The 26868-nt window shown below is 44.7% G+C and overlaps 1 protein-coding gene across 1 annotated transcript in view; it reads left to right on the forward strand.

Annotated features, from left to right (window-relative positions):
• The first annotated feature begins 735 nt into the window (after positions 1-735).
• The window catches only part of UBE2O (ubiquitin conjugating enzyme E2 O), an 89993-nt gene continuing 63860 nt past the window's right edge, over positions 736-26868 (forward strand). The window contains exon 1 of the mRNA XM_056857801.1: positions 736-1119. Within this exon, the coding sequence (XP_056713779.1) occupies positions 736-1119 (384 nt within the window). The remainder of the gene's footprint in view (positions 1120-26868) is intronic.

Here is a 26868-nt window from a genome sequence, read left to right on the forward strand (position 1 = left end):
TTCTGAACACCCCCCTCCCCCATTTTCCCTTCAGACGCTTTCCTTTGGCTGTTTTGTTTCCCCCTCTCTTGCTATCTACGGCCTTCTGTTTCCCTCGCCTATCCTTCACACGCGCTCCTCCTCCTCCTCCTCCTCCTCCTCCTCCTCCTCCTCCTCCTCCTCCCCCCCCCCCAACCTAGTCCTACCTAGGTCCTCATCGCCTTTTCTCTCCCCACGCCCCTCCCCTTTCTCCCCCTCCCCTTTCTCCCCCTCCCCTTTCTCCCCCACCCCTCCTCACCCCTTCTCCCTCCTCCTTTCCCCCCTCCCCTCACCCCTTCTCCCTCCTCCTTCCCCCCCTCCCCTCCTTCTTCCCCCCCTCCCCTCCTTCTTCCCCCCCTCCCCCTCCTTTCACCCCTCCCCCTCCTTTCACCCCCCTCTCACCCTTCCCCCCCTCACGCCCCGCTTCCCTCTGCCGCCCTCGGAACGCGGCCCCGCCCGCCCCCGACGACGCCCCGCCCGCCCCCGACGACGCCCCGCCCCCTCCTGGCGTAGTCCACGCTCGCCCCGCCCCCTCCGCCGCGGAGGCCGCTATTTGACGAGAGGCGGGGCCTGGCTGCCGTAGCGCCGCCCCCCGCTGGACGGTGACTGCGCTGTGGGCCGGGCGGCCACCGCTGCTGCGGCTGTTTCCCTTTCTCTCCCCTCCCTCCCGCCTCCTCCTCCCCCCCTCCTCAGCCAGTCATCCGCGGTGCGCGCGCCATGGCGGAGTCCCCCGCTCCCCCTGCCTCAGCCGCCGTCGTCGTCGTGGGTGGTGGCGGCGGCGGCTCCCAGCGGCTGCTCTTCACGCACGACCTGGTGTCGGGCCGGTACCGGGGCTCGGTGCGCTTCGGCCTGGTCCGCGTCATGCACGGCGAGGACTCCGACTCGGAGGAGGACGAGGGAGGACGAGGCCCCGGCGGCGGCAACGGCGGCAGCGGGGGAGGCGGCGGCGGCGGCCCCGGCGGAGGCGCGGCCAGCTCCGGCGGCTCCGAGTCGGGAGGCCCCTGCGGCGGCGAGGAGGGCCGCGGCAGCCCCCTCCGCCGGGGCTACGTCCGGGTCCAGTGGTACCCAGAGGGCATCAAGCAGCACGTCAAGGAGACCAAGGTAAGGAACCGCTGCTGGGGGCTCATTTGCATCTCATCTGCATACGGTGGGGGAGGGGGCGCCCGCCATGGCCTGGGGGAGGGGGAGGGGGAGGGGCGGCGGAAGTGGCGGCGGCGGCGGCTCCTCCTCCTCTTACTGGGTGGAGGGAATGGATGGGCCTCCCTGGATGGGAAGGATGAGGCCTGCAGCCGCCTTAAGTCACGTGTAAGAAAAGATGGGCTGAATGGTATTAGATGCCCAAGGTAACTTGGTGAGGGAGGGGGGCATGCATGCATGCTCTCTGGTCATGGGCTTATGAGAAGGCTGTGGCGCCTGCCTTGCTGTGAGCGGCCGCCTTGCGCCAGGTTGGGTGATCTTCACGGAAAAGGGGTTTTATCCACTACCCACACCCCTACTTACGCATCATGTTCTCCGCACCAAAGGGAAATTCTCCTTTCTCTTCACGCTCTGCTCTTAACGCTAGTGTTCTGCTGGGAGACATGATCGCAGTTCATTGTGCTCCGTTATCTGGAGCCCACCATTATCTGGAGTTCTGTGTTGTGTAGGGAATTCCTCATCTTTATGGGAAAATCTAAATTATCACGTTTGCATAGACATCTGTTTTTACTTGGGGGGGGGTTCCCTACATAATTATTGAGCAGCAGATTAAAACAGCATGCTTTTCAATGCCTATGCAGGGAGACCTCGATTACGGTGTAGTAAAAGCTACCAGGAATTATGAAGTGTGGGATGAAATATATGCACCTGCCTCTTACATGTCTTTATGATGTTCTTTTATTAGCAGTCACTTGGATGAATGTGTAAGCGTGTGATGCCACTTATTAAAATATATTAGGGATATTAATATTGTCTTGCTGTATGAACAGCCAACAGAACTTAAATATTTCTTATAAATATGGGGTGAGATTGCACTACACTGGTTTACCAAGCTTCAATAGGCGGTGCTTTCTAGCATGTGATTATGGCAAATGTATTTAAATATGTTTAAATGTGAGGGGATGAGCTGTGACTCAGTGATAGAGAATCTTCTTGACAAGCAGAAGGCCCTGGATTCAATCCCCAGCATCTCCAGTTAAAGGATCTGGTAGTAGATGATGTGAAAGACTTTTGCCAGAGACCCTGGAGAACCACTACCAGTTTAAGTAGATAATTCTGACTGTGATGGACCAATTTTTTGATTCAATGTAAGGCAGTTTGATGTGTGTTCAAGCTCTGGATTTTAAGGCAACTCCCTTCTCCATTTGGGTAGATGAAGAAGTGTTAACCTTTTGCTACAAAATCATTATGGGAGAATAAAGGTTTTAGTCACTTGACATGGAAGTTCAAAAGGTTCTAATGCGTTTTTATGGGGTATGGCTTTACATTTGTCTAGCGAAAGTGGATTGTCTGTATTTTCTAATTTCTGTATATTAATGGAAGCCTTGAGAAAGATCTTCAGTCTGGAGAAGATTAACTCCACCTTTCAGAATTCACGAAGAATGGTGGCTCACTGTTCAAGGCCGTACGTATGCCAAGAAGACTGAAGAATGAGGATCAAAAGTCCAATGGTATTATAACTCAGGGACAGTGCTATGATGGGGGAAGTACGGTATATGTTTTTACTAACATGAGCTTTGATCTGGCAGTTTAAGTGCAACTTTTGTATGCTGCTCAGTTTTGCTTCTTTGGGCTTTATTATTGAGGCTTTAAAAAGTCTGCATCCATTATGTGTTCAAGATTTCATCTTCTTATCCCCCCATGTGATCCTTACAACTTGATTTTTGAAAGTGTATTGTGGAGATTAAAGAAAAATCTATAGAGTAGGATTACCTGTCTCTTCATACCAAAGGATGCTAGCATTCAGTTCTCAAATGAGTCAACTTTAAATGGCATGCTAAATTTCACATTGTCAAAAATCCACAGGATTATATGAAAATACTTTGTTTTACTTTGATGAGAAGCTTCCAAATTTTTCCAATGCTTTCTTAGAAGCTTAAGTGCCTCATGAGTTCTCTTGCCTTCTAAGTGACTGGAAGCAATGGAAACCTACCACTATTACTTTCTAGCATTTTGCTCATCCAGTAACCCCTTGAGTTTCCTGTCATTGCTACAGGAAACCTGTCACAGGAAATCTTTCCTAATCTATACATATGCCATCAACCATTTTTGTACTGCTGAATTCAGGCCGGATAAATATAAACAGTCATTATCCATGAAGTCTTTCTCTTCTTCCTCCCCCTCTGGGAATTGGGTGGTGCAGTTCGGGAAAACATGTTTCAGATAATGAATAAATTTCTTGGTGAGCATTCTTTGACATTGTTTTGTTGTGAACTACTACTAAGGGAGCTCTGAAATGTTGCTGTTAATCTATATTTTTTATGAATTTGCTAGTAACACTTCAAATAGTACAAAAAGCCCAACCTGATTGATCATTTTGACATGCCACATGTTGGAGGATACGTTCAACTGTGAAATAGCGACTGCGTTAGTAGAGTAGATGGTGCTGTTTCTTCCATGTTGGCAGTTAATATATGTTTTCAAAACAAAATTTCTAGTCAGCTGTGGGTGAGGAAGGGATCGGGTGCAAATTTTCATCAGCAAGAGCAATTTGATCTATGAAGATAATTACTGCAATCAGGAATGAATGCAATGTGTTTAGCTTTCACTTCTCTTTTCTCTGTAATATGGGAACTTAACTGATTCAAAATGTAGGTTGTAGGTATTTCTGGCATTGGTTCAATGAATAATCAGTGTTAATTTCTAGCTGTTCCCAGCACTCTCCATTGTTTTTCCAGTTCCACACACATTTTTCTGTTTCTTCCCACTCTTTATATTGCTTTGATTTCTTAGTCTTTCATGCTGAGTCATTGGAAAATGTGGTAAGTTCAAGTTTAGAACTGTCTTATTTAAACTTGTATTGAACTGTTGCTACCTCTGATTCTGCTGTATGGAATAGTTCCATTACCCCCTGTCTTACTCTAGGACTCAGAAGTTTGTGGCCCAAATGTGTAGCCTCTCTCCTAATTTATACTAGGGTTGCGACCCAATGCAATCTTATGTATATATTCACTCAGAAATAAGCCACTATGTTCAGTGGGATTTACTCCTATGCAGGAGCGCCTCAGATTTCAGTCTTAGTTGTATAATATGATCAAATATTTATTGGACTTTTACACCAAACTCTGCTATTGACACAGTATCATGCTGTCCAGAACAGACATTTCCAGCCAGCTCATTTACTGAATATCCAACTGTAATTACAAATGCCTTGTCTAGCTTGTCAGTTTATTCACCCTCATCCAGACATAGAGTCAGAAGTCTGACCACCTTATCTGGCCAGAGAGGTAGAGCTGGGTGTTAACACATTGATGACACATGAACATTATTCTGGATTACCCTTCTGACACATTTAATTTATATGATAAATATCGTGCAAGACAAAATTGAAATTTGAGTATTTCCATAGGATACATCCAACAATATCATTCTAGCACTGGTTTCTGGGATCTCCTCAAAGGTTTAGAACTGCCATAAGATGGACCCCTTGATTCTAATCTCTAAAATAATACTGTAGTAAAAGGCATCTGTAGAACTGCTGCTAACTGACCTGGCATTTCATGTGTTTTAAGTTAAATAATGTAATGTAATAGAAAAGAGTAGTACCTTAAAGTAGTACCAAAATTTCTGAAGAAGTGAGCTGCCAGAAATTTAGTTAGCTCATACCCTGCCAGAAATTTAGTTAGTCGTTAAGGTGCTACTGGACTCCTACTCTTTTCCACTGCTAGTGACATACTAATAAGGCTACCCATTGTGCAGTAAGTATGTACCAAAACTTATTGATGGTAGATTCCATCTTGGAGGTATTTCAGCTTCTCTCTCTCAGGTAGGAATGCTTTCTCTAAGGTAGTGATTGTTGATACATAACATGCCTCATTTGTGGGAGAGAAGAACAGCTATAGTTTTGTTTAGAGCCCAATTTATGTAGGTTCAATAATAGTATCTGAGGGACTGTCTTCTCCCTTATGTTCCTATCCAGGAATTAAGATCACAGGGAGAGGCCCTTCTGACTGTCCCATCAAAAAAGCTCATTTGGTGGGCACATGAGAGAGGGCCTTTTCAGCGGCAGCCCCACGATTATGGAACAACCTCCCAGGGAGGTGTGCCTGTCCCCCTCACTTTCAATCTTCAGGAGGCAGTTGAAGATTGTTTGTTTTATTTGGGACTGCGTTTGACAAGTTTAGTTTTTATCTATTGGCAATCCTAACTGGATTTTTAAAATTGTGGTCTTTTGTGTGTGTGTGTTTATATTTTCACTTTATGTATAGTGTAAGCCTCCTTGAGTTCTGCAAGGTAGACAGGCATATGGTAAACATTTTAATATTTTTTTTAAAAAATAGTATGTTTTAGTTGAATTACATATAGGGGCAAATTCCAGAGAGACAGATGCATATCAAATTCTACTTTTTCAGATGTGCGAAATGTGTCAGTGGGTTTTGTGACACAAACATAAATGTACAAACAGTTCTCTATTGGAAGACGTCAAAGTGTTAATCCATCCGAGCAAGGTTACAGACAGGACAGTTTCTTTAATCTCTGGATGACTATTCCGGTATTCCAGATAAGAAATATGTATGAAGATTTGAGATGTGAAGGCCCGGGGGGGAAAGGATAAATTAGAGGGCGAAACACAGTTTTTTCTGTTTTTTTCCCCTAGGCCTTTTAAAAAAATTTCCCAATGGAAAAATCAGAAATCTTGGGAAGTACTAGAAAAAAAACTCCTATGCGTTTTTTTTTTTTTTGAGTAAAATGTTTTTTTGAAGAGAAGGTGGGCATGCTGTAGACATATACAGCTTTTCAATCCGAGGTGCATTTTTGTACCTAGAAAGATATCTAATCTTCATGAGGGGAGCATGCAAGGATTTCATTGCTTCTCAACAGTTGCATACCTTCTATTTTGCTTTGATATGGTTGACCTTTTCATCTCTCCCTCCCTCAAACCACTATGACACACTTAAGCACAGACTAGATAAAAAGTAGCTTATTGCCTTACCTTGCTAGAGGGAGAAAAAAGATCAGGAGATGGGGCAGAAACTGCACCAAAGCCTCAGCGGAAAACATTGAGAACTTAGGTCTCTCTAAACAGATAGCAAAAATTAAAGTACGTGTGCTAAGATCCCATCAGCTTGTAGTTTTCTCTTAAGTATTGGGTATATTTGATTTTTGCTTGCACAAAACTAAGGCATTTTTCATCTTTAAATAACATAAATGTCAAATATTGCAATTTTATTTGCTAAGTGAGTTGTAAATGATGCATTTTGTGTTGTTAAAGCAGCATAATTAGTTTAGGCTTGATAGGAAATCGAGAATTGCATATATTTCAATCCCCCAATTTGAATCCCCCCCCCCAAAAAAAAGCACCTTGGAAAAAAACCAGTTTTCTTCCATGGCTTTAGAATTTCCAGAAATGAGGATGCACATAAGTGCTGGAAAAAATTTGAACTATGGAAACATCAGTTTAAGAGGCACCAGATGAGTTTACTTCAGAAACACAGAAAGCTTGGCTACAAAGTACGGAGTTACCTCGGGTAAGCCCACTGACCAACAGACTTTGAAGGACGTAACTGTGTTTAAGATTACACTGTAAATGTACAAATCCACAAACACTTAATGATGTGTTCTTTGTTTCCAATAACTTGTCCGAGCCTATTTATGCACCCCTCTATTCATGCATGTACAAATGATCATGAATGTATCTTTGTACTCATTTTCACCAAAAGCTCATTCCTTTCTGTTCTTAGTCAACAGTGCTGACAGTTTAACTCTTCAGTAATTAGAATGTTCCTGAGTATTCCATTGCCCTGTTACAGCTAGTGGAGGGGGAATATCTGAAACGCTGCTGCAGCATTTATCTCTAGCTTTGTGTTTTTCTCAATTCTATGATTGTTTCAGCTAATGCAGCTTCCAGGATTCCAGTTCTTCAAGTTGATCAGGATGTATTCACAACTCCCATCTATGCCAGACTTGGGCAGATCAAGTATTTCAGTATATATGATGGGGCTGCTTCTCTCATTGAAATTAGTTAGGAGGTGTTTTCCCAAAGGAGCTCTGAGCAGCATACATAAGGTTTCGTTCCTCCACTTTATCCTCACAGCATCGTTGTGAAGTAGGTTAAGCACACAGAGGCCCAAGATCACTCCGTAAGTTTCATAGCTGAGTAGAAGTTTGAATCTGGATGTTGCTTGTCAGGGCAGCACTTTTGCCAGTCTGCCACATTGTGTCTTGAAAAGAAATGCTTAATATTTTGAAGAATTAGGAGTTTTTGTGTAGGTTTTGATGCTTCGAACCATTGCTGTTTAGTGTTCACCTAGGAAACTGTCTTTAACAGACCTCTTGCTTTGACATTTCATTTAATCTCTGGGGGAGGCTACTTAACCTGATATTCACAGTGGCTTGAAAATGAAGAAAAAGGGAGGGCTTATTGGAACTTCTTGAGGTCTGTACTGTTGGAATAGATTATCCATTAAAGCAATTCATCACTTGTGTATCCACTGCAAGGTTACTTGCCCTTGACTTTTTTCACTTTGGTCTGGATGCTAAAGCCTTAGATCAATTTTATTCCAGTATGTCAACTTGGCAATCCACCCTCTGCCAAGTCGACATACTGGAATAAAATTGACTGCCAAAATAACAGACCAGTGAGTTATAGATCAAATCAAGCCTGAAGTGATCCTAGAAGTTAAAATGACTAAACTGAGGTTATCGTACGTTGGGCACGTTATGAGAAGACAAGAGTCATTGGAAAAGACAATCATGCTAGGGAAAGTTGAGGGCAGCAGGAAAAGAGGAAGACATGACAAGAGATGGATTGACTTGATAAAGGAAGCCACAGCCCTCAATCTGAGCAAGGTTGTTAAAGATAGGACATTGATTCATAGGGTCACCATGAGTCGGAAGCGACTTAACGGCACTTACCGTATATACTCGCGTATAAGCCGAGTTTTTCAGCCCAAAAAAAGGGCTGAAAAAGCCGAACTCTGCTTATACGCGGGTCAATACGGTAGAGGGGGGGGGAACTTACCTCCGCCGTCTTTTCCTGGCTGGGAGCGGCCTCCAGAGGCGCCCTGCGGCCGCGAGAAGGCCGTCCAGCCGCCCCCGGCCGCCTTTTCCAGGCCGGGAGCGGCCTTTAGAGGCGGCCTGCGGCGGCGGGGAGGCCGCCCAGCCGCCCCCGCCCCCTTCTCCTGGCCGGGAGCGGCCTTTAGAGGCGGCCTGCAGCGGCGGGGAGGCCGCCCAGCCGCCCCGCCGTCTTTTCCCGGCCGGGAGCGGCCTCTAGAGGCCCCCTGCGGCTGCAGGGAGGTCGCCCCGCCGGGCCCACCGCCAGGAAGGAACGGCAAGCCTCCGCGCGGGGGGGGGGGGAGGGTTATAAGCCGACCCTCGGCTTATGCGCGGGTGCCTAATTTTTCCCCATTTTTGGGGAGAAATTAGGCACCTCGGCTTATACGCGGGTCGGCTTATACATGGGTATATACGGTAACACACACACATGTCGACTTGGATGTTATCCTACTCAGTTGTATTTTTAAAGTATCTCTGAGTAATAAATATACATTGCAATCCTAAGAAGGTCTACTCAGGTCTATTCATAATGCTCACTCCTAGGAAAAGGTTCTTACGATTGCGTTATCAGTAACCTATCTGCAGACTGTATTCATTATGGTTATAACCCAAGTCATCTGGGGAAAGAGGAGTGTCTACAGGGAATTTTTTACCATCTGTACCAGGGGGTTCTCCTCCTTTGTTTTACAGAACTAACTTGTTTGGTGCCGTCCAGGAACCTTTAGGGTGATGTGCTTTTTCGTCTGTTCTCTGTCTGCAGGAGGTTGCAATAAAAGCTGCACGAACTGATCTGCCGCAGTGTGGTAGGATAGATGAGATAATCATCAAATATTTCAGTCCTGCAAGTCTTCTAAGAGGACTTCCTCGAAGTTAGATGAGTTTTCCAAAAGATATGTAATTATAAATTGTTTTACAGTTACTAAGCTGTCTTGACAAAATAAAACATGAATCTGTGTTTAACTGCTATGCAAAGGCATATGAAATAGCTATATAAGTACGTGAAATGTAAGTGAGTTTTGTTGCTACTATACTATAGTTCTCAAATGCATACATGCAGAATTCTGTAGGCAAAGTATTTTTAAGGCTCTTGGAAAAATAAATATTTCATCTTTTCATAAAATATTGATTTAACCTTAATAGCTGAATATTTTTGTCAGTCCTCAGGAATAAATGTGTAACTTTTTTCTTATTTTTGTGGCCTTCTTCATTCTGCACTGCCTGTCCTAGAAGGAAAGGCGTTATTTTAGATGTATGTCAGATGGATTGATACATGAAACATCATTTTGTATCTTAATGCAAGAAGCAGTCTTATTTAGTGTTGCTGGCAAAAAGAGATACCTCTTCCTTCTTGACTATGTTTGATTGTTTAATTACATGAGGGATTTTACAGCCTCTGAAGGCTGACAGCACCCAGGCTGGAAAAACCTGCATCACTGTTTGCACTCTACCTGAACTCTCCTTTCTCTTCTGTTGTTGAACCTTTTTTCCTTATTAGTTTGTTTTGTTGATATACAGCACCAACATCATTTGAACAAAGGAACATAGTCAGTAACTTAAGAATCAGTTTGGAAGGCAGCCATTATTGTGTCTAGAGAGCTTTTGTCTGTTTTTTCCACTTGAATCTTTGGCATTGGAAGTTCTTAGCATGAGGGTTCTCTTATTTTGTGCTATCCATCTAGCACCGTGTTGGCGAACCTATGGCACGCGTGCCCGACCTGGCACGCGTAGCCCTCTCTGCCGGCACGCGGGTAAGTGGCTCGGGACGGGACCGAAAGTCCAGGCGGGCGAGGCAGCGACGGATGGAAGCGGTGGAGAGAGAGCCAGCCCGCTTCCCGAGGGACGGGGCGAGGAACCGGCAAGCCAGCAGCCAGGAAAAGACAGAGCGCAGAGACGCGGCGGCGCGCTGCCGCACCCCAGCTGTAGCCCCGCCGCCCGGTCGCGCCTGAGCCAGTCAGAGGACTTGGCTGGGGGCGTGGGGAGGAGGGCAGGATGTCCCGCCCCCAAGACCTTATTAGGGCTGAAACATCCTGCCCTCCTCCCCACGCCCCCAGCCAAGTCCTCTGACTGGCTCAGGCGCGACCGGGCGGCGGGGCTACAGCTGGGGTGCGGCAGCGCGCCGCCGCGTCTCTGCGCTCCGTCTTTTCCTGGCTGCTGGCTTGCCGGTTCCTCGCCCCGTCCCTCGGGAAGCGGGCTGGCTCTCTCTCCACCGCTTCCATCCGTCGCTGCCTCGCCCGCCTGGACTTTCGGTCCCGTCCCGAGCCACTTACCCGCGTGCCGGCAGAGGAGGCTCCACCCCCACCAAAGGTCGACCACGAAGCCTCTCCTCACCGCCCCATTTCTGGTTTATTCCCCCCACACACACACACACAAGAGAGGTGGTGTGTGAGGTAAAGCGCCACCCTCCCCCTCCCCTCACAGCGCGGCCGGGTTTTGAATGCGCGCTCGAGGGCCGGCAGCGCCAAGGCGGGCGGCGAGGAGGAGGTCGGGGCTCGGGGTGGGGGGTGGGGAAAGCAATGTTTGATTCAAAACTCTGCATGGGGGGTTATTGGCCATTTATGAATGGGAGGTTTTGCATTGGATTTGCCATTCAGATGCACATTTTCCCCATCCAGATCCTCAGAACTCAACAATAAGCCCCCTTGCAGAGTTTTTTTTCAGACGGAACCCTCTGAATATAGAGCAGGTTTTGCTTCATATATTTGCCTTAGGGTTGCCAGGTGTCTCTCCCCCAACCATTTACCTCTTTTCCTGATGGTTCAGTTACAAATATCAAGTTTCACTTTGAAGAAGAGTTGGTTTTTATATGCCGACTTTCTCTACCACTTAAGGAAGAATCAAACCGGCTTTCAATCACCTTCCCCTCCCCACAACAGATACCCTGGCCATTTATGCATGGTCAGTTTTGATGTTCACTAAAAGCTCTTTTTTAAAATGCGAATTTAAAACTGCCTATTCACGGTCTAGAAGCAAAAGGAGAAATTCCACCCCTCCCACTCGCCTGCTCCTTTGTTCCTGTTTGCATAACCATTAGCATGTGCATAGCTAACCCGCCACTGTTATTTTGCATGGTTCCTTCAGGGGGATTCTTCAGGTTAAATTGCCGTGTTGGCACTTTGCGATATATAAGAGGGTTTGGGGTTGCAGTTTGGGCACTCAGTCTCTAAAAGGTTCGCCATCACTGATCTAGCATAATGTCTCCATCTTTTAGAGCAGTTTCTTAGCATAGCTTTTGGGCTTATGCCATACCCACGTTTTACCAGGCATCCACAAATTGGACTGGGCTTCTAGAAAATAAGATGGCTGCCTATCTACAAAGTCAGATCCCCCACAATATTAAGGGTAACAATAAGATAGTTCTTAATCTAATTTGACCTTGTTCTTGTTTTCGAAGTCCTGGTTTCTGAAAACCTTTATCAACTTCCCCCTAAGGACCTCTTAGCCTTTATCACCTGTGGTAGTTATGTAGCGTCAAGCTTTTCATCATTCTGACCGGAAAATAAGGCCAAGCTTCATAATGGTAGCAGCTTTAATTCTATGTAGTCAGGGCCAAGCGCCGTGATCACAAGATTTAAAAAATGGTCAGTGACCAGCAGACTAGCTTATAAATAAAAATAGTAACTAATGAGCCAGCTTAAAATTATGAATTTTGAAGATTCCTGTTCAGAACTGAGTCTGTTAGTCTCTGGCCACTGAAGTATGCTAGACTTGGCTTCCTGTTGTAGAGTGTTTCATATCTGTTCAAGTTGAGCTAATATTCTTTACTGATGCTTAATGCTTCACAATCAGCGCCTGGGGATATTTAGTTGATGTAATCCAATACCTGACTTTTTGCACTTTTGTGAAGTGCCTGACAGTAAGATGGCCTTGTGAGCCAGATACATGAAATAACTACTAACTGATATGAATTTACCAAGGAAATAATGAAATGAAAACATGAGTGGGCTCATTCAGCTGCTCAGTGTTTGGGTCATATTCTAGGTCTTCATTTCAGTATGCTGCTGCATGATGGGATGTGTACCTATGCAGAGCAGAACATTCTGGAATTTTAGACTGGTAACCTGCACTCTCCACTTTCTCTGGAGTGGAGGAGAGTGCCTCATTGCTCAGTTTTCCTCTAACCACAGTAGTGTTGGGGGGGGGGTTATACTGTAGCACATAAATCTATATGAAGTGGCCTAAACTGTAAATGTAAAACAGGAAGTGTACTTTGTGTAACTTCCAATGCAAGATGAGTAGTAATCATTCTTATGGTGTGTTGTCGTGACCTGGTTGAGGTCTGCTGTTGCCCAATTGTAGGGTACCCAAAAGGTTCGATGAAATAAAATTCAGTTAAACAAATATATATATACCGGTATATTTATTACAAAGCGCTCATGTGTATATTAAAAACAAGTTCTTGCAGCAACAAATACATGGTTGATAAATAAATGTGTTTTGCCCCCAGGCCTGCTTCAGTGGTCTAGTAAAACATATTATGCACACATTAATATAAATTAGCAAACAGAACAATTTTGTATAGGTATTTTAAGATGTATTCCAAAAGGACTTTGTGCCTATGATATCATATTGTCACTAAAATATGTTTTTAATTTGTAAAAGCACACATCCAAGGAATGCAGTCTAAATATTTCTTTCTGGAACAGGCTGACATTACATTCAAAGTATGCATACCAGTATCAGCTAAACACAGTTGCCAAGTTGTAAACAGGCTGAATATCGAATCATGGCTTTTCTTCTTAGTTCACTGTTTACTGAAAACAGTAACTATCACACACTTAAAGGGATGCCTTAAAGGGATACCACCTGAGTTACAATGTGACTTTACTGCAGCCACCAAAAATTTAGTTACATGCGAATTTACTTATTTATCACCATTTCTTGGTAACTACCAGGGTGGATTTGAGCCAGTGTTTTGTAGTAGCTAAGAGCTGTGGACTCCAATATGGAGAACTGGGTTTGATTCCCCACTCCTCCACATGAGCAGCAGGCTCTAATCTGGTGAACCAGGTTGTTTTTCCTGGGTGACCTTGGGCTTGTCATGGTTCTCTCTGAACACTCTCAACCCCACCTATCTCACAAGGTGTCTGTTGTGGGGAGAGGAAAGGAAGGAGATTGTAAGCTAGTTTTATTCTCCTTCAAAGGTAGAGAAAGTCGGCATATAAAAACCAACTCTTCTTCTTCAGCAAAAGAAAAATCAATTCAGCTCTTATATATGAAAATTCAGGGCAATCCAAAAGAATATGGTCTATAGAGTCAATTTTGTTAATACCACATCCACAGAATCTATTAGAGTATGGAACACTATTAAACCTTTCTAACACCGCCCATGGCAAGGCGTTCAAACGCACAAGCATAAATGCTCTTCTATACTTTGGAAGAGATAATTCAAACAGGTAGTTTGGCATTTTTATGTGAGGAAGGCTACCACTTGAAAAGGGTGAACATATTCTGCAAACGTTTAGCATCACTTATAATCAAGATCCCTCAAACATCTTTTAATTCACTAACTCAGTTCACAGCTACTCATACTTTCTATCATGTCATGACTGATGCCCAAACATTAGAATTTGAATTCCAAGTATTTATCCGAATCGCTTGTATGATAATCTAACAACTAATCCAAGAAGACCTGATTGTAAGTTTGATTTCAATGTCCTTATTTTCAAATTAAACGCTCTCCACCAAGCCTTCTAAGATAATTGTTAAATCTCCTTAATGGAAATGATGTGGTTTCACAGGCTATTTTTGTGGTATAAAATAGCTATCACTTGTACAGTTCTGTTAATAGTACAGTTGAAGAGTTAAAGCAGCTGCTGATGCTAAAACCTGGTGAAAAGATAAATGTGTGAGAACTGTAATTGCCTAGTGGAAGACTTGAGATGGCCAATAGTTTCCCACATCAATGATGACTTCTGTCTTAGAATAATGGAATAGATAAATGATTAAGAGCAAAGAAGAATTTCCGTCACAGTCAATGGCAGAACAAAAACCTACAGCTTCTGGAGCAAAAATGCAAGCCTTTGCGGCTGACAAATTGGATCCTCTGGAAGCTTCTGCTGAGGGGAAGCATGGTGACTTTTGGCGATTGCCCTCTTCCCACTGCAGACTTCCAGCTCCCCCATCATACTGTTCTGGGAGTTCCCTATCCCTCAGGAGTGGTGGGAGGGAGGAGGTAAATCCTTCATTAACAGAAATCCTTTTTGTCAGCAGAGATTTCCCACAAGATTCAGCCCAATGTCTCGCACATGTTCAGAAGAGCACCATTGCTTAAGAAATGTAAAATCTGCTATACTGTCTTTACTCCCTAGGCCAGGGGTCGGCAAACTCATTAGTCAAAAGAGCCAAATATCAACAGTACAACGATTGAGATTTCTTTTGAGAGCCAAATTTCTTAAACTTAAACTATATAGGTAGGTACACTGTTTATTAACTTAATAAACTTTAATTAAAGTTTTAAGTCTTAAGGTACACTGGGGGGAGATGCTAGGGTTGCCAGGTCTCCAGCCACCACCAGGAGGTTGGCAACCCTAGTAGAGGAAGGGAGGTGGGATGGATGGAGAAAGTAAGGAACTGGGAAAGGAAAGAGAATGAAGGAACTGGGGAAGGAAGGAAGGAAGGGGGAGGGGTGGAGAAAAAAGAAAGAGAAAGAACTGAGAAAGGAAAGAGAAGGAAGGAACTGGGGAAGAAAGGATGGAAGGGAGGAAGGATGGAAGGAAGGAAAGAGTGGGGGAGGGACAGAAAGAAAGAGGAAGGAAGGAACTGGGAAAGGAAAGAGAAGGAAGGAACTGGGGAAGAAAGGATGGAAGGAAGGAAGAAGAGGGGGGAGAAAGGAGAGGGGGAGGACGGCGGGGGATGGCAGGCCTTTCTCTGGCGGATGCGCGACTGTTGAGGGGCTGCCTGGCCCTCCACGAGCGCCCTGCATGCCAGGCAGAAGGCTCTGGTGGGGTTTGGCGGAGCGCATTCAAACCCAGGTCTGCAAGCTGAAAGAGGCGGCCGGTCGGGGACGAAACGCTTTCCCCTGGGCCCCGGGCCTTCCCCCCCGTTCCCCTCCGTGGCTTGCCAGCAGCCTCATGCGGGACCAAGTCGGAGCCTGCCGGGGCTTCCCTCCTCACGGGCGAGAGGGCGAGCAGGCCAAGGGCTGCCTTCGGAGGGGGAGAGGGGCGCGTCGCCCTCGTCGCCTCTCAGGGAGGGAGCTTGCAAGGCTCGCCGGACCTCCCTCGCCTCTCCCCGGCCAGCCTACCTACAAAAGCCACCAAAGGGCACGTGGAGAGAGCAGGCAGAGGTGGCCGCCGCCGGGCTGGGGGTTGTAACCTCGGCGTCTCGCCCGGCACCCGGCGACGCGGAACAATGCGCAACAGGAGGGAGGCCAGGCCTTCGTCCCCCTGCTGGCCTGCGTCAGTGTGCTGGACGGGCCAGTTCAGGAGGGCGGCGGCGGCTCTAGGGCAAGCATGCTCATTGCCGAGTAACCTTCAACTAAGGACAAGCTATGGGGCGGGGAGGGGGGGTTGAGAGAGTGTTTTGAGGACAGTGGAAAGAGGAGATGCCTCCCTTGGGTCGCCCTGGCAACTGCGGCCCGCCTGCGCCACTTCTCCCGTCGACTGACCGACCTACCCCGCGCGTGCCTGCATGCCCGCACGTGGAAAGAGCCGCACTCAAGGGCTCAAAGAGCCGCATGCGGCTCGGGAGCCGCACTTTTGCGACCCATGCCCTAGGCCCCTGACCAGGCCCTCAGCAATTGGTCTATGAAAATTTTGCATACTAATTGGTAGTTCTTTGGCATCTCAGAAAAAGAGCTAACAACTTCCAGTTACCTGGAGCACCCCAGAAACATTAAGCTCGGTTGCTACAGCAGTTTGGCAGCTAGTGGCAGAAAAACACTTTGGGAGAAACTTGATTGAAGCTACTATACAGAGAGTTTTTATGAGCAGAAGATTTTTTGTTAAGTTAGCTTGTAGATTAAAATAAATGTGCAGTACCAATACTACAGAGTTAGGTTGATAGTTCTGGCCTCATACTCTAAATTGGGTGAGAAACCTTTTTTCCGCCAAGGGCCATTTGGATATTTATAACATCATTCACGGGCCATACAGAATTATCAACTTAAGAATTAGCCGACCAAGCCCCAAGCAGGCAGTTGCCTGCCCAAGATGACACACACACTCCTCATGCAAGCAGGCAGGCATCCAACCAGTGGCGCACTCGCCCACCTGGTGGCCCAGGATGGTCTGTTGCACCAGCTGGGTGTAGTCGTCCAGCTGCACACTGGAGTTGCTCCTGCTCCTCATGTTCAGGGCCAGATTCTACAGCCAGCTCCTGCTACTTCCGCCTGCAGGGATGAAATGAGGAAATACTGGCTAAGAACTCCCCCCCCCCATGCATTCTGGCCCTGCCTCCTTTAACCTCCTCCATTGTTGCCACTTCCACCCCCAGCCCTCTTGTAGTACAGAGGGAATACGTTTCTCCGTGGCCCAGGTGGGAAAGGGTTAACACAGTTTCTTGGGCGGTCCTAGCAGCTCCTTAGCTAACGACACTTCTGCAAGGGGGGGAAAAGGTCTCTTTTCTCAGCAAAACAAACTCTCATCTGCCTTGAATAGAGGCTATTCCTGTCCGCGGGAGGGGGCGAATCACCAGTCTTAGATCCTTCTGAGCTAGAGATCTGCCAGGACCCACGAAGGGCCAGACCAAATGATTTCACGGGCCTTAAATGGCCCCCTGGCCTGACATTCCCCATTCCTGCTCTAAATGAAGTTTCTAGCTGTGACACATTTAGAACAAAAACCTTTGAGATGATTGAATGCTGCAAATGGCTTGCCTTTATATTTGTTGTTTGCACAATAGCTACCTGTGTTAGAGAACATCTATGGGAACCATCCAGCTAAGCTAATTCATCATCACCTGCCCTTTTCACTCCAAGGCTTAAAGCTGATTGTTCTTAGTTTTGCAAAGTCTGGTTATTCTGTACTGGATTTGTTAAATGTTTTGTTATTTTTCACAAGTGTTGTTCTCAATGAGCTGGAGCAATCAAATAATTGTGGTTTTCTAGGGAAAGGAAAAATTGCAGTGCAGCTCATTTTGTTCTACATTCCTAAGTAATAAAGAATCTTTAAAATTTGATTTATTTTCTTTTTGCTACACTGCTAGTCAGTTTTATACCTATATTTTTAAATGGAAAGTAAATCAAATGGTATCATGGACGAAAGGGAAAGTTGAAGGCTTTTGTAGGGATGTCTATTAATTATTTTTCAGGTTCTAAAAAAGTTTGTATGAGGTGAAACCCGAACTAGGAGAAGCGAATCAAATTTGTTGTCGATTGAGACTGAGATTCAGAAACACCAAATTGTACACTTTGCAGTCTTTTGGGGGGAAGACATCCATTTGTATGCTCCAAATTGGTCTAGAAGCCCAAATCCACTAGGTACTAGCCATACATCGTTATAGAAACAGGAATCATCCACAAGGCTGAGAAAGCAGTTCAGTATTAGCACATTTAAGATGTTCTGCAAGTTCTAAAAAGTATTCAACGTTTTCTTGATGCTGAAGATGTTTTGGGAATTTCTTCTGCCTTGTTCCCATCTCAGCAGAATGGGTACTTATGTGCACACGCTCTCACATGTTTCTCAGTACTCCTGTGCCACAAATCACTCAAAACAGACTTAGATTTGTTGTACCCCATTGAACCATGGCACAGATCTACCCAAATACAGAAACAGCTGGTTGAGCTGAATCGTGTAAGCAAGCCAGACTGAATTCTTTGTGTATTCTTTATGCTGTAGAGATGCATTGCACTAAATTGGGTTCACCCAGGCTTGCTTGTATGAACCAATAAGCTGCTTCTGTTTGGTCACAAATGTAGGTCTATGTCACTGGGTGACGAGGCAAGAATTCAGATCGTAATCTGTGTGTTACTTAAAAAACTACTTTATGAGCAGGTAGGGAGGTGGAAGAACAAACACAGTCGGCCTGCATAAAACAACGATGATTAATTTAAGGATATGTGTGTGTGTGTAAAGTGCTGTCAAGTCGCAGCCGACTTATGGCGACCCCTTTTTGGGGGGGGTTTCATGGCAAGAGACTAACAGAGGTGGTTTGCCAGTGCCTTCCTCTGCACAGCAACCCTGGTATTCCTTGGTGGTCTCCCATCCAAATACTAACCAGGGCTGACCCTGCTTAGCTTCTGAAATCTGACGAGATCAGGCGAGCCTGGGCCATCCAGGTCAGGACAATTTAAGGATAATAGCTGCTTAATCTGTTCTGTCAAAGTGGCATCTTTGGTAAGAATGAAAAGTAGAGGCCACAATACAATGTACAGTTAAACATATTCTAGTTCCATTGTAGTCAGTAGGCTTAAGCACCATCTAGCTTTGGTTATTTCCATAGCGGCCATTATGCACAATTGAGACGACGTCACTGCCAGACTGTTGCATGCGGTGTTGTGTTTAAGATCTGGTTTTTCTGATAACACAGTTGCAGTATAGGCTTATCCAGCGTGGAGACTCAAAGTTCTACATACACCTGGCTGGAAGAGTAAACCATGAGGGAAGTGATGATGTGTGCAGTAACCTTCTGAACTTAACCTGTGATACAAAAATTATTTAACAGGAAATGTTATAATAGAGATGGTTATAGTCAGTAATTGATTAGTTCTGCAGTAAATATATAATTCAGTAATAATCATATAAGGTTTTGATATAAAGATAAATTGACCAGTTGCTTACTTTACTGGGTCCAAAATTCAGTTAAAGCTTTTAAAGCAGTAATGGAATTGAGAAAGTGGGGAGAAGTTAGACTAGGTTTGGGAGTGTTGTGGTGATGACAGCCAGGTTAAGTTTTTGTCATAGCTTTGATAAAATTAAGAGAAACTGAAGAAATTAGGATTAGGTTTTGTGGAAGCAATAATTAGAAAATATGGTAATTGAAATATACAGCTCTGAAGTCTGAAAAATAAGTCTGGCTCCTGAGTTTTTTGGGCTGGCTCCTAGAGCCAAAGCAAATTTGTCAGGCACTGATTTAAAGGATTTTGATAGTTTATGGAATTGTGACTTCTATTAGCTTTAATAAAAATTAACATTGAATTACAAGTGATTTGAGGCAGCTTCTGCTGGTAGTGTTTCTCAATACCTTTAGCTGCTAGATGAGGGAGATACTGCTATATGCATATGGTATCTGTGGACCTCAGAGGAATTAAATGCGTTTATACATTGTAGATGGCTTCCTTTTTAAGCAGTCTTCATCCTACAATGCCAAAAAAAACCCATGCCATTTCAAATAGTAAATATAATAGTGATTGTTTACATCTAAGTACATAGAGCTCCACTTCATTTCAATTTTGTGGCAATGGTGGTGGTGAGAATTCAATTTGTTTCCATATATTTCTGCTGTGTACAGCATTTAGTGCTATAATAATAAAAAAAACCAAATTAAGGAATTTCTTGACCTCTTCCTCAGAGTTTCTGAATATTTCTGGAATGAACATTCAAGGCAGCATCATAAGTTTTCTTATCTTTAGTTTTGACATATTTTAAATGAATTGGGACAAAAAATGTCCAGGTATTTGTACTTTTAGATTCATATTGTAAAAATAATCTAAGGCATCCCAAAATGATGGTCTTTACCCATGCTGGTTTTCTTAGGCTTGGATGTATTTTGTGGGCTAGCTTTCCATCAGAGACAGGGTTAGGGAGGAGATTTTGAACTGCCACAGGAGAGGGAGGGTGATAAAGTCATGCTCCGCAGGCAGAAATGCTTCCACCTGCAGAAACATCTACTCTGGATGCAAACCTGCGTCTGGTTTTCACTGTAAATTGTTCTTATGAGTCTGAAACTGTGGAATAGAGTATAAAAGAATCTGAAAAGAATCTAATTGGCTAAACTTGGAGAAATGTTTTTTAAATGAAGACAAGTAACAAACATCTATTCTAAATTCGATTTCACTGTTTGACTTGGAGATATGTTAAGTGTTTAAATTTTGCTGATGCCTTGCAATCAATAGGCATAGTCAATAAAGACAAGGATTAGAAAACGAATGCATGACCTCATAGAGTAGAGAAATAGAAATTGCATGAAATGTGATAGTGCATAGTGTAAGGTCATGTGGTTGGGGACTAGTAATAAGCACTTCTGTGTCTCTTGTGGGTTTATCAGCTAGAAGCAGAGGAGGCAAGCAACGAGGAGGGGGTTAGTTGATTGCACAATGACTCAACCATCAACATGATGAAGCTACAAAGTATGAAAATCTATTAGGCAAAGCTTTTCCACTAGTAGTTGGTAAGTATTAAGGCACTGGAGGGACTGACTTTGAATAGAACAGAGTTTGCCGTTTTCTTCTTGAACATGGGTGACAAACTATAGCCAAGTTACTAAAGTAAAACAAGAAATCCTTAAGATAAATTCTTCTTAGATTTCCATTTTGTCTATATTAGGCCTTGATTAGGAGGGGTACAGTTAAAAAAAAGAGCACAGATGTTTTGCAGGTTTACATTCACACTTCCCCATCCACTACCCCCAGAATCGTCATCTCTCTGTCAGACTGTGTTTTCAGAGGGAAATTCTCCCCAATTATATTTAAAATCATGGAACTTTTGTTCAGTTCTACCTCTACCAGCTGTATGTTTGTAGGGAGGGAGGGTCTTCAACCTCAAACAACCCCAGAGTAGGATGGGGAAAACAAAACAGAACCAGCATGTTATTGTGGTTAGAATATCACAGTAGGATCTGGGAGACTCGCAGTATAATCTTAAACAGAGTTATTCCAGTCTAAGTAACTCTGTTTAGGATTGCACTGTCAGTTTTGAATCCCCCACTCTTGACATGGAAGCTTGCTGGGTGACCTTGGGCCAGTCAGACACTATGAGCCTAACCTACCTCACACAGCTGTTATAAGGATAAAAAGGAGGGAAGGGAAACAGTGTAAGGAGCTGCGAGAAAGGCAGGGTATAAATGTACTAAATAAATATCCACTGCATGCTGTAAAAATCTACATCACAATCTGAAATGGTATGAAACTTTTTTCATGATAGCTCTGTTGGTGGATAATGCAATTTGCTCAGCCATGCTGCTTGCTGGAGGTAATAGCAGTTTTCCCAAATCAGGCAGATGCATGGTACTTGTATTTGTCCAGAGCTGGTTTCCTGCAGGTTCTTGGGATGAAGAAGGCTAGCAGCAGCCAGAGAAAAGCAGTGAGACTGCAACAGTGGCTAAGGTGTATTTGATCTCTTCTGGGAGTGAAGATATTTCGTGCATTAGGAGAGCTGAGAAGGCAGGCTGGCAGCCGTTCTACATACCGTATATACTCGGGTATAAGCCGACCCGAGTATAAGCCGACCCCCCAAATTTGAGGCCAGAAAAGGGAATTTCTTATTGACCCGCGTATAAGCCGAGGGTCAATAAGAAATTCCCTTTACCGGCAATGCTGCGCTCTAAAATGGCGGCCGCCATTTTAGAGCGCAGGGCCCCTGCCCCAGGTCGCCCTCCCGCCGGCCTCCCAGGCCCTCCCGCCCCACCCCACCCCACCCCACCCCCAGTGCCATCCAAAGGGGGGAGGGGGAAGAGCCCCTGAACCCCCTACTTACCGGGAGACGCGGCGAATCGGCGGCGTGGCCTTCCTGGGCCGGCAGGAGGCCTTTCCAGGCCCCTGCCGGCCGGAGGAAGGCGCTTGGGCGCATGGGTGGCGGCGGCGCAGCCGGCAGGGGCCTCCTGCCGGCCCAGGAAGGTCCCTGCCGGCAGAAGAAAGGCGCCTGGGCGGCGGCGGAGCAGCCAGCAGAGACCTCCTGCCGGCCCCTCCAGGACCCTGCCAGCAGGAGAAAGGCTCCCTGCCGCCTTGGCGGCGGCAGAGCAGCCGGCAGGGACCTTCTGCCGGCCCAGGAAGGTCCCTGCCGGCAGAAGAAAGGCTCCTGGGCGCCTGGGCGGCGGCGGAGCAGCCGGCAGGAACCTCCTGCCGGCCTCTCCAGGCCCCTGCCGGCAGGAGAAAGGCTCCTGGGCGAGGCTGCGAGCCGTAAGTTCCTCCCTCCCTCCTCCCCCCTCCCTCCTCCCCCCCTCCCCTCTCCTACCATATTGACCCGTGTATAAGCCGAGTTCGGCTTTTTCAGCCCTTTTTTTGGGCTGAAAAACTCGGCTTATACACGAGTATATACGGTATGTGTGACTTTAATAAGCTAGCGCCACGAATTCAGAACTCAATAAACTAAGAGTAATGTGTCATATCTGAGGGGGGGAAATGTATCATTTGGATAGTAAACACAGAAATCCAATAAGTGCTTATAGCCTCTGAATCTCATCTGTGGATATTCAAAATGGTTTTTTTCTTCTAACACTTGGAGATTTTTATCTGTGACTCTTTCCTCTGGGATGCTAGATTTCTCTACCTAATTCTATTATGTCCTTAAGTTAGGAAATGACATGTGGTTCCTTGCTATCTGTATCATCACTAAGTTGATAAAAACAGTTCTCCCTTTGCAGCTGATGGTGCTTGAGAGTTTAACAAGATGTTATAGGTGGCAGGCGATCTGTGGAAAGATGTCCATTTCAGCTTGAAACAGCAAAACCATTTTATTAGGGAACAGGAGGGTAATCAAAAGGCCAGTTTTTTCAATCCAGCCTTGTGAGGCAGAGCTAATAACCTACATACCAACTACACACACACACACACCCCCCACACACAAATCCTGTCTTTGGCTGTTTAAGAAGGTACTGAGAATGCATATCTTGGATTCATATTATGCTTTGATATGAAAGCAATTGCAAAGCAGAAAAACGTTCATACAAACAACAGTTCGGGGGAAAACAAAACTTGTAGCGCTTGAAAATGTCTTTGCAGATTTCCCCCCCAAGATTCATTTGGTTGATCCTGAATAAAAGATATGACATGGATTCTTAGTGTTGGATTTTGCTTTTTAACCATCATAGAATCATAGAGTTGGACGGGACCACTAGGATCATCTAGTCCAATCCCCTGCATACTGCAGGAAATTCACAACTACCTCTCCTTCTCACACCCCCAGCCACCCCTAGCCCATGCCCAGATGGCAACAAAAACCCTCCAGGATCCCTGGCCATTCTGGCCTGGAAGAAGATTGCTTCCTGACCCCAAAGTGGTGATTGGCATTACCCTGGGCATGTAAGAAGGGGCCACAAGAGCCAAACTGATGTAACTCTGTCCTCCCTCTCATGAGCTGGCTAAGTTCACAGAATCAGCCTTGCTGACAGATGGCCATCTAGTCTCTGCTTAAAAACCTCCAAAGAAGGTTGTGCAGGTTCAGCTGAAAACTACTTTTTATCTCTTCAAAGCTAGGATTGATAGGCAGGATAACTCCATGCTGCTGCTTGTAGCTTCAGGTAGTATTTAAAGTGCGCTTAAAGACAAGAGAGCAAGAGTGGGGGGGTCATAAAGGTTAACAGCTTTAAACTCTAAGCAGGCTCGCTTCTGTTGTGTTGCACCTTTTCTCATGTGTGTTACCACCTTTCCAGAGTAGTGAAGTAAAAAATAGTCAGTGAAGCATGGTGCAATTAAAGTACCTGACAGGATAAACCTGACATGGTGTATATGACTGCGACTGCCTAACTCTTGGGTAATGAGAAATGAATATGCATCGGCAAATGAAAAGGTAGAAGGTGGCACTGCAGGAAAGAGGGAAACAGCATCAGATTGTGCTTTGAATGCATCTGCAAGGAATTCATTAACATAAGTGCAATACTGAAGGAATATTTTCTGACATTTGCTGCAGAAAAACTTTTTTTAGTTATTGGGATGATGACAGTGGTCACATATAAACACGTACAGTTAAGCTTTTTAGGTAAAATATTCTTGAGGCCTATTCGCAGTACAGGAATTGCAGTAAGAGGTTTTAAGTTGGTTGTGAAAATAAAGAACTATACACTCTTTTTCACAGAGAAGAGAATCTAACACTGCTGTCCATGATCATAATATTTTCTTTGTGGTACTTGGGTTTCATGCATTATTTACCGGAAAATGAAACAATGTAATACCTTTTGCAGCGTTTTGTTAGCTGAGTGACCTATATGGACTTAAGAAAAATTTTATTTTTGAAATTGTGAAACAACACTTGAGGATCTCAAATCTGAAATCAGTCAGCTTTAAAAAAGAATGCCCAGACATTTCTCTATCCAGGTTTCTTTCCCTTATTTACCAATCAGGCAGATGTTTATTAGCTACACCAGCACCACCCTGCATTGTGTCACAGAAATAATGTCAGCAAATACTGACTACATGGTCACTGAAAGCATAATTTCCCCCTGCATGTCTTTCTGTCGAACCCATGTGTCATCATGGAAAAGTTAATTTGCTGTCTCTCAAACGTAACTTCACACCTATGTTTGGGCATCCAGTAACAAGTGGGACCCCACTAGACTCACAAAAGGAATCTGACCTCCCCCCCATCACTGAGCCCAGCGTGGCTCCAGGCTCCACCACTCACCTTGGAACCCAGCTGCAGCAGGGGCAGTTCCTGGGAGCCACCCAGAGCTATGGCTGGGCCCTGGGTGTCTCCCAGCGTCAGACGAGCCCAGGGCAGCTCACCAGAATCAAGGTAAGTACATTTTCTGCATGTGCGTGAACAACACTATTTTATTTGGGACAGGGATTTAAACCCCCAATGTATATTTTTGTAAAGATTTCAGATATTTTAGCAAACCAGGGCGGTCCTCCGAGTTTGCAAGAAATTTATTTAATATCAGTGTGGGCCCGATCCATGGATTTAGATATCCACAGATCAGGACCACACCACTATTAGATATTTAGATCTTTATAATCTTATAGGTTTTGTAGTTATATACTTTAGGTAGAATTTTGTGTATTTTATTCTCCATTATTGAATACTGTGGGTTGGATCAATTGGTAAGTATCTGCCCACAAAAGGAAGAGAAATCTTCATTAAATCCCCCCCTCTGCAGGCTCACAGCTGCCACAATAGCATTCCTGAGATTGCCTTGCCCTTCTGGAACAGGATTTCATGGGGTTTGGGAGGTGGCGAAGACCCATTCTGTTGGAGGAAGTACCTTATGCTGGCTTGACACAACCTTTGGATTTGGCACTGTGAAAGGAGAAACATGCTATTTGTGAGAGAGTCTGAGTCTGAATCCTTTTTTTTTATACTAGTGATGTTCATGCACAGTGGAGTTAGAATTAAATTGAGGGATGCTACTGAAATTCCAGCTTGATCCAATTTCAGTGGGAGATTTGGGTTCATCTAGATTATAATAGCAAGCAGAAGATAGAAAAAGAACACTTGGGTGAGGACGAATTCCATGCCCCTGTTGGTCCCTACTTCTCTTGCCATTGCCATCACCTTCTTGCATGTTTCCCCTCCCCTCAGCTGCTACTTTCTTGTTTTAATGCCTGATTGTGTGGGGCTGCTAGGCAACCCCAAAATACCAACCATGTTTGTGTGAGATCATAAAGTGTACACAGACACATATCACTTCTGTTTGGGTGAGGGTTTAAATCTCTCCCAGCATTTGTAAACCTGACTTCCCTCAGGTTGCATGAACACTTCCCGTTTCAGTACCTTCTCCCACTGTGCAGATTTCTTGATCCGTTTGGGGGCCAAGTTAAAAAATAAGGATAGGATTGTGGGTTTTAACACTTCCTCAGGCTTCAGCTGGTATTTTACATGCTGAGAAAGATTACAGCTGTTCAGTGACATATTAAAACCATGCCAGCTATCCGCATCTGGAATCCAGTAGATCCTGAAAATGGTATGAAAATTTCATTGGCTTCCAGACATAAGGGTTGCAAAGAAGAATCAGGCAGCTGTCAATTCTTCTGAGAGGCACTTATGAAGCGCGTTATTTTTAAAGAAATAAAGGGCTTTCCCATCAAGGACTTAACTAGCCCTTCAATTAGGGAAATAAAGTACATTTTATAGAGTGATTATTGATTTGTTTTCAGACTGCAGTGTCATTCAACTGTACAAGATAGTATTATGTGGTTTGGTAACAGATATTTGTATTACTTTGCCAGTGAGCAGCATCTTCTAAAAAACATCGCAGTCTCTTGAGAAAATAAACCATAAAAGTGGCCGTGCATACCTTCTTATAATTTTCCACAATTCACTTTTTCCTGGTGTAAATATTAAAAATATGTATTGTGCATAGTTTGTTAGCTGGTGAGCTCTTAGGAAGTGGGCTCTTGTGTTCCCCCTGGCTATTGCTTACCAACATTTAAATGTCTTTGTAGACATAAGAGCTAGAAAACTTGCTAGCTAGAATAGCTACAAAACAAGATCCAGTACGGTGACCAAGTTGCAATTAGTTATGTAATGAAAATCTCATAATATGCAAGTAATATACAAAATTACAAAATCCACAAGGTGGATAATTTGCAAAATCTATAAGAAAGTTGTGTAGCAAACTGTGAATCTACAAATTGCATGGAGTGCTATATAGCCAAACAAGTCTAACATACAGTATGCATTATAACATGCGCCATGGCAGAAAATAATATTTAGCACACATTGTGGTAATGGAAAAGGTACACAACAAATAAACAATAATCCATCCACTGTGCTATATGAATTCAAAGTCCAACTGGTGAAGTGAGCGCAAAAAGGAGACGCCGGCTTCAAAAGATCCTTTTCGAACTGTTCTTCCTCAGTCACAATGACGCAGGTGAAATGGACATGAGCTCCTATCAAACACTTTCCT

This window comes from Euleptes europaea, chromosome 1 (genome assembly GCF_029931775.1).
Source record: "Euleptes europaea isolate rEulEur1 chromosome 1, rEulEur1.hap1, whole genome shotgun sequence".
NCBI lineage: Eukaryota > Metazoa > Chordata > Lepidosauria > Squamata > Sphaerodactylidae > Euleptes > Euleptes europaea.